General features: G+C 39.9%; 1 protein-coding gene across 1 annotated transcript; it reads left to right on the top strand.

Moving 5' to 3' along the window:
- Positions 1-2321: 2321 nt before the first annotated feature.
- Positions 2322-9630, top strand: LOC138059873 (homeobox protein Wariai-like). Its single transcript, XM_068905525.1, has 5 exons — positions 2322-2334; positions 2800-2927; positions 5644-6819; positions 8734-8781; positions 9454-9630. Exons 1-5 carry the CDS (start codon positions 2322-2324, stop codon positions 9628-9630), a joined length of 1542 nt encoding a protein of 513 aa, XP_068761626.1.
- The last annotated feature ends 2073 nt before the right edge of the window (positions 9631-11703 follow it).

Raw genomic sequence — 11703 nt, 5'->3', positions numbered from 1 at the left:
CATCTACGTATCTACGATAATATAATACTTGGGTAGCAGAGTATTTTTCCAACCAAAGCTTTCATAATGACCCATGAAGAAATTGGCTAACACAGGGGCTAAAGGTGAACTGATTGCCACTCCATCTATTTGATCGTGAAAATTGGAACAATTACCGTTTACAGCGAAACAAGGTCACAGCACTGAAAAGACAGGCTGTTAAAGATTTCTGCTCCAAAGCTGTGTCTGTTTCTTCTAGAGGCTCGACTGGTTTATTCTGGAGAAAACTGAGGCCGCTTTTACCAAATAACAAGCCCAGTGACAATTCAAGTCAAATTTGTTTGCTTGAAAACGGCGCAATTGCTCCTGATCCCAGCGCGGTTCTGAATGAGTACTTCGTATCTCCTACTGTTGACGAGTCAGTCTTGACCTTGTCCGTTGACGACTTTTCCAGTCACATCAGTGTTGTTAATATAAACGCGATGGCTCCTAAGCTTAATTTCCATTTTCATCCAGTCAGCGAAGCCCATGTTTCTGATATTCTCTCTAATCTGAACATAAGGAAATCAACTGGTCCTGACGGTATACCATCTAAGCTGCTTAAAATAGCTACATGTACCCCCGTCATTACTGCACCTCTGACAAAGCTTTTCAATCATTGTATTGGCGTCGGCGAGTGGCCTTATCAATGGAAACTCAGTAACGTTACTCCTGTCTACGAGAAAGATGACGAAACATTCAAATCAAATTATCGTCCTGTTAGTGTCATATCAGTAATACCGAAGGTGTTTGAGAGAATAACAATTAAATATGATCAGCTATATAGCGCATTCACTCCAATCTTTTCTGATAACATGTCTGGCTTCCTACGCGGACATTCATGCTGTTCCGCCTTACTTAAACTAACTGATGATTGGCGCCATGCTCTTGACAAGAAAAAAGATGTGAGAGTGGTTGCTATTGACCTATCGAAGGCATTTGACTCGATTTGCCATAACTTGTTACTAGCGAAACTAAAAGCTTATGGCGTTCAAGACTCTGCATTAAAACTGATTCAGTCGTATCTATCAGGCCGTCTTCAAAGAGTTAAATGCAGTGGGAACGTGTCTGACTAGCTCCCCATTCGCTGTGGAGTGCCGCAAGGGAGCCTTCTTGGCTCGCTTCTCTTCAATATTTTTGTGAATGATGTTAATTACTCTGCTGGGTTTTCCTCCATACGTCTTTATGCCGATGACACGACGCAATAGGTCTCTCACGAGTGTCCTGCTGTACTAGAATCCATCTTGAATCAAGACATAAAGAAATTAACCATTTGGTTCTCAGCGAACTATCTTCAAGTTAACGCCACTAAGACTCAATCAATGACACAAGGTAGTTCTCAGTATACTTGCAACTTTTTAGTCGATGACTTGTCCATCGTAATTGAACCGACTCTCAAAATTTTAGGTGTAACATTGGACCGCGACTTGTCTTTTAAGCCCCATGTTACTATCATGCTGAAAAAAGCACACGCTATGATAGCTGCTCTACGTAGGATTAAGCGCTTAGTTCCATCAAATACTATGTTCTCTCTGTACAAAGCCTACGTGTTACCGCATATTGAATATTGTAGCCCGCTACTGCTAGGAATATCTAAATCTTTGAAGAATACCATCGAACGAGCCAACCACTATGCGATTAAGTCTTTACTTAATCTGGGTAACTCAGCTACCTATGATCTATGCTTAACTACGACCGCTATGGGCACGCTTGAACAAAGACGCATCGTACAATCGCTCATTTTATTTTTTAGGTGTTTTAGACGTAACGGCCCAAATTACATTTCTCAGTTTTTTACACCTAGGATAACTAATTACAATTTACGAGGTGATGGCCTAAATGTTGTACAGCCATCATATAACAGCCTCGTTATGCACAACTCATTTCTGTATCAGATTGCCCACATGTGGAATCAATTACCAGCCATAACAAAATCCTCGACCACTTTGGCTCAATTTCGTTCTCGTCTGAACAGTGTTGAATTTGCAGGGTGCCAGTGTATGAGCTGTATACATTAGCTATTCTCTTATCTTAATATTTGTACTAGTGTCTTCTTAAATTATCTTTTAATACAGTTCTGGATTCTTCTAGAATTTTTATTTTTTATATGTAAATAGTAATTAGTTATGGTATTGTAAATAGTCGTGCCTTTTTAACATGAGCCATTGGCTCGGGAGATTGGGCAACCTCTCCCTACGTTTGCGACTTTAAATAAAGTTACCTTACCTTAGAACCATTGAATAAAAAATGAGTGTGGCTAGTAGCAAAATTGAAGAGTTATTTAAGATGAAGTTTACTCAATTATGGCGTTGACAGGTAAATCAATCGCCTCAGATAAAGGGATATTTGTAAAAAGGCTAGTGACATCATAGGAAACTAGAAACTTGTCGCTGAAATTATTGATAGTTATTGATAATTATTGAAACTATTGATAATGCTACTTCTTTCTATCAACTCAAAATCAAGGAGAGTTTCCATATTGAGCGGTTGAAACCCGAACTCAACAAACAAGTTGACCATGTCAGTTTAGCATTACACTTATAAACTTTTACCGTTATATCAGTTGTGTTCTCAGGGCTTGAAATTAACTTTTTTGCTCAGGTGCCAGCTGGCGTCTAATGAAGAAAAGTTGGTCGCCAGATCATAAATTTTGGTCGCCAACTTTGCATGGAACGAAAGTCATAATTCTTACATAGCACAAAAAAAAACCAGCACGAAAAAGATCTCTAAAGCCATTGTTGTTTTCAGCTTTGTCTTTAGTTTGGTGATGGTGTTCTTCAGGTTATTTGAAATGGAGCGAAGCACAGTCCGTGTTTTCCATAGCAAGGCAAACATGGCTCCTTTATCCTTGCTTTTCATCTCTTCAAAACGGAGTTGCTTGCGTGGCAAGCAACTTACCTTTATCGCGAGTAAACGCCTGGCCTAGGCCCCCACACAATCACAATGCTCGTACCAGTCTCCGACCGAGATAAAAAAAGGAGCGGCTCGTATACGGTTTAAGTAGCCTCTGGAATCAGAGGAATTGAACTTGGTTTCTTAACGTACTTTTCTACCGATATTTATCTCCATTTATTAATCACCTTGTGCAGTCAATTTTACAGGTGTTCGCTTTCTAACAGAGGGGACAAGTTCTCTAACCCACTTTACGTTAAGGGTACAGGTTTCTTTTTGAAGGTTCCATGCAAATTTCAAACTCATTATGCGATGTCCAGGTTCGTTATCAATATATTATCAATATCAAGCTAATTCCGAGGAGGTCCTTCGGTAATGTGGCTAAATCTACGTTTTCAGCATTCACAACTGACGATGGATTTAAATTTTCAATTAACCTTCTTGCTGAATCTTCGCATTCCGGGCGCAAAATTCACGTAACCGGCAAGAAGCATACGGTGTTTAAGTGCGCCCACGATTCCATGAAGCTGCTGAAACAATATGGCGCCAAGTAAACGCGGTGATCGAAGTATCGAAGTACATTTGTGCTATTAATTAACAATGTGAGAAACCGATTTTCTTGTAGTATTTTTACATTATTTTAATGACGAAAGAAAGATGAGTCGTATTCTAGCTACCAGTTCCGAACGATTTTATCATATAAGGATTCAAATACAAAAGTTGTTTACTGTTTATCCTGGGTTATCAGACAAAACATGATTCGCCAGCTGGCGACCAGTTCTGAAAATCTAGTCGCCAGCACTCAATTTTTGGTCGCATTGGCGACCAGTGAGTCGCAATTTCAAGCCCTGTGTCACTTCTCTATAATATTGTTGGTTCGTTTGAATTTTACCTACTTGTAACGAACATTTAATCTACAAAGAATCATTGTATTGATAGTTATATATATATACGAGTTATCTTGTAAAAATTTTAATGTTACACTCACTATGGCTGAAGAGGATGTTTAAAACATCGAGACATGTCCCGTAAATTCAAAAGTGTGGTTGTATTTTTTAAAATATTAGTAACACTTGTGCTATCCAGACCATTTAAAAACTTATTACAGGAAAGGTACACTTGGCACCTGCCCGATACGAAAACCCAAAACCCTGCAGGAATCAGGGAACGTATTCTCCAAACCCTATGCAAGTGCCACTACACTATGGAGGCTAAGGGGAAAAGTTAACAAAAAAGTTGGCGAAGAAAGCTGAACCTAGACTGATTCAAATTCCTAATGGTTTACTACTCGTAACGACGAAATACTCAAAATCCCCACCAGACAACCCGAGTTTGGTCTTGGAATGTGTACTCACACTTTCCAAGCCGAATGACTTGCAGTAATCGCAAAATTATTATGGTAACGGGAAATGATATTTTTAGACAACGTTGTCGTAGCCGTCGTCGTCGTCTTTGCTTAAGGTCCCTAATGTTGGTTTTTGCGAGCATCTGACTTTGTCTTTCCTAAAACCGGAGTTTGTTTTTCGAAATTAAGAGAATTTCCTAAATTGCTGAAATTGGAGTTTATGGAATGTACACCAACTGCCAGAGACAGTGAAGACTCGCTGAGCTCCACACTTAAAAAAAAAACAACAGAATCACAGTTCCACGATGGTCATCACGCAGTCACACAACGTTCTCATTTGCTTGTTTGTTCGCGTTGTTGTCAATGTTGTTGTCCGACTTTACTACAAACGGTTTGTAGTAAAGTCAGAGTCGCACAGGAACTTGTTGGCCAATTCTATTCCGACGTCAAGGGATCGAATCCAATTTTATGTTAAAAAACACAACATTGAGTACAATTTTACGAAAACTAGCAAATGAGAAATATGCGTGACGACCATCGTGGAACTGTATATTGCCGAGGTTTTTACGAACTAAACATTAAATGTGGTTTTAAAGTGTGGAGCTCAGCGAGTCTTCAGTGTCTCTAGGAGTTAGCATACATTCCCACAGAAACTCCAATTTCAGTTGGAAATTCTCTTAATTTCGAAAACCAAACTGAAATGCCCCTTCAGGGGCACACAACGACAATCTTCGGTGAAATATGTGTTCGGGAGAGTTAAAATGTTCTAAGAATTTCGGTTCTACGTTGCCAGACGGCTACAGATTTCTTTACTAAAACATCACCTAAAAGATTCGCAACCTAGGAAAATTAGTCCCTTACGTTTTCGGAAGGCCAATTTTTGCAATTTTTGGCGTTTAAAAAGGTCACCTGGCAGTTTCGGATGAGCAAATGGTTCGGTTGGAAGTTCCTAGAAGATAACGTTCCTCAACGTTCAGCTAGCAATTTCTGAAATGAAGATACATGTACCATTCCCGAAAAATTTCGGACACTTCAATTTTCAGCTAAGATATCCGAAGAGATCAAATTTTTCAAGGTGATAACAACATCTCTGTAGACAGTCTTTATACATTACAAGGAGCCTAGACATGTCTCTGAAAGGCTTTTGGCTTAATTTGCTCGTTGGGTGCCCTTGTCCCTTTCGTGGCTTCCGTATGTTCCTGAAGGAAAGAGTTTTCTAACTGAAATAGAGATGGTCAACTGAGATGCATGAATCTCCCATAAAGGAAGAAGAGGGGGGCTTTTTTCAAAAAGTCTCATCCAAAGGAAAGGCTTCCATTGGCCTCGTTATCCCGTGGGGTAATGCAGTCGTTACGAAGTGATTTGATATTTGACACGTTTTGTTGCAGCTGAGTCTCAGGACATTTACAAAAAGGGCTTTCTTACGCACGGACAGCCATTCAGGGTTTAATCTACTACAGGCAGCTGTCTTACAAGGAGACTATGACATTGTTTATAAAGCAAGTACCTATCTAGAGAACTTTGTGGAAGAGATGAAATCTGAAACAATAAGTAATAAGGCGTCCATTTTCTGCGGCAAATCAGCAGTTGATATTCTATCAGCCCTTGATTGCAGAAAACCAGGTCATGCTGATATTGAAAAACTGTGGCAAAGATTGGTTGCGATTGACGAAACACTAAGCGAGCTGCACTCATGCGCAATGAGCGGCGATGTAGAAAAGGTGATTGAGCTCGTTTTTAATGATGGTATTGATGTCAATGTCGCTGCAAAGAGCAATATCACACCATTGCTGTTGGCAAGTCCGATGTCCTCTGGTGTGTTAATCAAGACCCTGATTGATCTTGGGGCAGACGTAAATGCTCAAACATCCCCAGGTAAACAAGGACCTTTGCTTTTTGCAGCTTCTAGCAATAATTACATGGTGGCTAGACTGCTTTTGGAGCATGGAGCTGATGGGAATATTAAGGATCAGTGGGGGAAAACGCCTCTTCAAAAAGCAGTCACGCAAAAGAACGTGCCTCTCGTCGAGCTATTTCTTGAAAACAAGGCGGATGTGAATATTCAAGACTGGTTGGGTGTAACACCTCTACATAAAGCAGTCATGCTGAATGATGTACCTCTTGTCAGGCTATTGCTTGAAAACAAGGCGGATGCGAGTATTCTAGACGAGGTGGGAGAAACACCTCTTTATGTAGCAGTCACGCAGAAGAACGTACCCCTCGTCGAGCTATTGCTTGAAAACAAGGCGGATGTGAATATTCAAGACTGGTTGGGAGTAACACCTCTACATAAAGCAGTCATGCTGTATGATGTACCTCTTGTCAAGCTATTGCTTGAAAACAAGGCGGATCCGAATATTCAAGACAAGGTGGGAGAAACACCCCTTCATATAGCGGTCACGCAGAAGGACGAACCACTCGAACCACTGGTGAAGCTATTGCTTGAGAAAAAAGCGGACGCGAATATTCAAAACCAGTTCGGAAATACGGCTCTTCATCTATGCGCTCGTTTCGGATTTTCTTACTATTCACAAGTGTTGATTGAATCCGGATGCAATATCAACGTGAGGAACAACGAGGAGAAACCCCTTTTGATATTCAGAGGAGTACACTTCGATTAGCTGGCTATTCACAAGATTGCGAAAGCTCAACACGTCATTGGAATCCTTTTCGTGAATGGTTGGACTTCACTGAAATAGAATCTGAATCAGCGCATGTGACAGAAGCAGAAGTTCTATTGCGGCTCCAAGTTGCTAGACTACCTTATGGAAGCGAGGAAAGCTTAGAACAGGTTGTGCACTTGAAGTAGTAGTAGTAGTAGTAGTAGTAGTAGTAGTAGTATCATCATCATCATCATCATCATTTAACTTATTGATGATAAAATTACATCATAACAAGGTCAAAGCCTCACATAACCCCGAGCGGGAAGGCCTATGTCTGGCTTATTTTTACTTTCGCGAGGACTCAACGAACCCAGAAAAACATTATCTGTGGTTACACTAGCCCTTTTACCCATGGGCTAATTGCGTTTGCCCATGGGCATGGACGTTTTTGTGTGTAACCGCTTTCCCTAGACCGAAACTGCTCTAGGGGTATTTCCATGGATACATCAAAACCACGAAGCACGAGGTAACATGGCAGGGATTTGTGCGTCACTGTGAGTATTTCTTTCTTTATTTGACGTTGACTAAGTTATCTTTCTGTTTCTCTGTTTATAATTTTTAATGTCAGTGAACTCATATCTAAGAATTTTTTACCCTAAGGGGAGTCTTCTACTGTGTAACCGCATCCCCAAGGGTAACATGAAACCTGAACGGAACCAAACCCAATCCATCCCCAAATCCAAGGTGTGTGTAACCACCGCTATTGATGAAATAATGTATTTATTGTTCATTTTGTTCAACGTGTTTTTCCTTAACAAGTAGATTAAGTGTTGGTGCTAACGAGGATCAACGAGGCACACGCTGTGTTTTTTTGTTTGATGTTGACCAAAAATTACCGACCATTCAATATTCATTTCTGTTGCACAAGGGGTTTGGCATCATTCAAGTTGTTTGATGCATGGTTTCAAGTTTTAATTTCCAGTTAGTGGTTTGTAGTCTGCAGCTGCAAGCTGAGCGATGTTGAGCGATTCTGAGTCGGAAGTGCTTTTGACTCAAAGCACTTTGGAGGTAGTGTGGAAACTGATACAGCCGAAATAAACTGAAAGAAACGTTTCCACTGATCCAGGATTATCTTAGTCTGGCTTGAAACAACTGAGCCCTGGTGTTCCCTAAGACGTAACCATGGGATCCCAATTATATGCATTTGTTTGTCTGTTTATTGATTGATTGATTGATGACATACCATTCACTTCTCTTTGATGATAACTGGCATACATGTAACTCTTAGTCAAACAATGATAATGACAAAGCTAAAGAAGACCTGAATGAGTTGTACAAGAGATCGTTCATTGGTGAAAATAGAAAACTGAAAGTTGTGGACCGGGAGAAGCAACCATGTGTCGACCTAATTGAAGTTTCAGTCTTTTCTTGGGGAAAAATGAAAGTACAGGAGAATGTGAATGAGCTTATTGGAACGTTTTGGCAATATAACTTGCAAATGACTTCACAATTGACATTTTGAGGGGTTGGGGGGGGGGGGGGTGGGGGGTGTTTTTGTTCCAAAGTGCTCCTTCACTTCTGATTAGGAGAATGGATTGTAGTGTTTTGATAAGTGTTGGTGTCAGGTTCTACCAGTAATAAGGACAGGCCACATGTGTGATTGGCATTATTTCTTAAATGAATCAAAATAACTTAGAATAAGTAAATGAGACTTAATTTGCTTAGCCAGGAGATCAAGTTGACCTTATCTCCCCCACTTCTGTAAAGTTACATTTAACCCTGACGAGATCACAGAAAAGCATATAATTAATACCAGTTTGAAGTCATGGATGACAATCCTTGTGTCAGGACATTTACATTTTCGTTTGTCATCAGGTCAAGAAACAGGACACAAGTTGGGCTATGAGAATGGAAAAGGCTAAAGTAAGTTTACAATGAAAAAATTCTTGTTTACATTGGTCTGTAAACAAGGTGGATTTTTACAAGGAGTATAATCACCTTATAGTCGCATTACCTTTGACAGTGTTCAAATCCCCAGCCCCAAACTGAAACTTAAGAATACTAGTGTGTGGAGGAAACCAGTCCCTTCATTGCAGACTCCCACAGCAGCGTCAAAGTAACATTTTTATTGTTTTAATTTAATCCTGCTAAAAGGGAGACCATGGACGCATTGATTGATTGATTGATTGATTGACACATTTATTCTCTTGTTCTTAACTCCGTTGTTTATTAAGTAGTCCAAGCTGTTTTTTTTCCGATCTTTATCAAGATAGTGCTTCTATTCTTTTCATTTGCACTGTCTGAGGGCTTGAAATTCTAAACTGGCTACTTTTACCACATAGTCATGTTGAAAATTTTATGTACCTTGCAAGAATAAGCATTCTACGAAACAGTGGTGCAGGTCAGTTATGTAGTACGTAACCGCAAGACTTTGAAACTTGAAACTTTGAAACTGTTTGGTTCAGGGTTTTTTTTTTTTTTGTTCTCCACATTTGTGGGCTATCTCATTTACGGACTCCAAATGAACGTTCCACGGGCGTCCACTGTATGGAGAGAGAACACTGTGTTAATTTTCTACATTTTTTTTTTCACTAGGTATCTCGAAGTGCTTTTCACAGGGCGTCAATCAATGGACGATATGAGGAGGTCAACATGCACCTGAAGAATGGTGCAAATGTTGATGAAAGAGATCAGGTTCTTCAAGAGATGTGTCTTAGTATCTTATTTTCTGTTAAATTTCTTCATAACTCACTGTATAAATATACTATCTAGCCCAAGTTTGCTTATCCCTTTTTGCGTGAGGTAGAACATACATACATGTATTCATTAAAAGACGGTCAGAAAGGGCAATACTTAGCAGTATAAAAACTTGCAATCCATGGCCCTTATCTTCCTTTAAGTTTCACACCAGTTTGCTAGTGAGATCACAAAGTGAATTTAGATGAAGTCCAAATTGCTTTCTCTTAGCAATGTTGCTTAGCATCACTCTCAGCCAGTGCTGGACACTAGAATTTATCTCTTGGTTTTACATTGTTTTCTTTCCACAGTTTTTGTTAACACCTCTGCACCTGGCCTGTTGGTATGGACATGAATCTGTTGTCAAGCTCTTGCTAGATCATAATGCAGATGTCAATGCCTTAGACAGGGTAAGGAGGAAGAGAAGTTGACTCCCAGTTGATGTTCCTCTTGGTTTATTGCCACGACTGTTCCCTACGTGCCACAATGACACGTACGAACGTTATTTTAAGTAATTGCTGTCGTATTAATGATCATTAGTAGCAGTAAACTTACAGATGTGAGCATATTTCGTGAGTCTTCAGTTGATCTTCAGTGAACCCTTAGACCATTTCCGTTAACTTTGGATGAGGCTTACCATGATTGGAACCATATAAAAAAAATATACAGATAGGATGGTCTTGTCCGATGGGGCCTTAGGGTTTTCTGTGTTCTTAGCTCTTTCAAAAATTCACAGGTTTGGTGATGTGATGTGATGTTATCGTTCATGTCAGAATTATTGGAGGAAATAAAGAATATTTATAGTATCGAGTGAACCCTGCCACTGCAGTTCTAAAATAATGAAAATGCATCAAGTAATTATTAAAAGGAGACAAGAATAAATAAAACCATTCAAGTGGCGGGATATCTTCTCTTTCTCTTCTTTAGTTTCAGTTCACTCCTCTGCAGAAAGCTCAACGCTGCAATAATCAGTCGATAATTCAGCTGCTCCTGGACCACGATGCAAAACCAAGTCTTCAGCAACCAGTAAGTTATTTAAAATTTGTCCGTCTTGCGAGAAATACTTTAGGCAATAAGACAATAAGGTGAATTTTGCGCGGAATTAATTTACTGTCCTGATCTTTGTTATGTTTGGTTTTTTTTTAGGAGGGGGTGGGGGTGGGGTGGTGTAGTACAAGCATTTCCAATTGACCCTCAATAAATTTAGTGCGCTAAATTCCATGAATGCGCTTTGTATTCCACTGGAGCATTTTTATCGTCAGGCTTTATTGTCATTGTAGGGCGTATTAGATGTGAGAGACGTTTCCTATCTATATTCACGATTCGTACACATGAATGAGCTCGAGCTGAGAGCTTGAGAGTTTAATGCTGTCTAAATAACGTACAAAACTAAGGCGCACCAACCTCTTGGGGAGAGAGAGTGATTACAAGATAAAAGAACCTAAAAGTGCACCTACATGTGTATTCTTTTGGCAACAATATTAATTTGCCGCCAAAAGCAAACATGTTTTACCGTTCATACGTCAAAATTTTTCTTCTCATCTGCCGGACAAGATGCGCGAAGTTATCAAAACCAGCAGTAATTTGGACCCACGACCGTGACGTGAGAGGCATGGGTCTATTCACGATTTTACGTCACAAATTGCAGGAATGCAAAGCAGTTTCTGAAGTAAAATCAAGAATAGACCCATTCCTCTCACATCACGGTCGTAAGTCTCAATTGCTGCTAGTTCTGCCAAGTTTACGCGGTTTGTACGGCACAGAAAAAAGCGAAATTCTGGGTAACAATGCTCACAGTTTCATTTTCATTCATTTCATTTATTTCTTTGCCAGAAAAAAAAAAAGAAAGAAAGAAAATAAATTTTGACTTCACTACCCAATCAGACACACAACACAACTAACTCAATCACAACCCAAGTGTGTAGATACTTGGGCATGTAGGACAGCAAGCGCCACAAGCCGGTTTAATTTTGTTTGCCATATGCACAGAAACTCCGCTCCCAAATAACAATATGTTAGCATACTTGATGGTACTGATCTACTTAAAACTTATTGAAGGAAAGATACACAGTGCACCTGCCCGATACGAAAACCCAAAACCCTGCGGGA

Source organism: Montipora capricornis, chromosome 1, assembly GCF_036669925.1.
Source record: "Montipora capricornis isolate CH-2021 chromosome 1, ASM3666992v2, whole genome shotgun sequence".
NCBI lineage: Eukaryota > Metazoa > Cnidaria > Anthozoa > Scleractinia > Acroporidae > Montipora > Montipora capricornis.
The sequence above is the reverse complement of the archived record's forward strand: the minus strand, read 5'-3'. Positions and strand labels throughout refer to the sequence as shown.

Coding starts and splice junctions, on each gene's coding strand:
- LOC138059873 (XM_068905525.1), top strand. Junction 6,820..8,733: donor AATCCGGATGCAATATCAAC/GTGAGGAACAAC, acceptor GTTTGTCATCAG/GTCAAGAAACAGGACACAAG. Junction 8,782..9,453: donor TGAGAATGGAAAAGGCTAAA/GTAAGTTTACAA, acceptor TTTTTTCACTAG/GTATCTCGAAGTGCTTTTCA.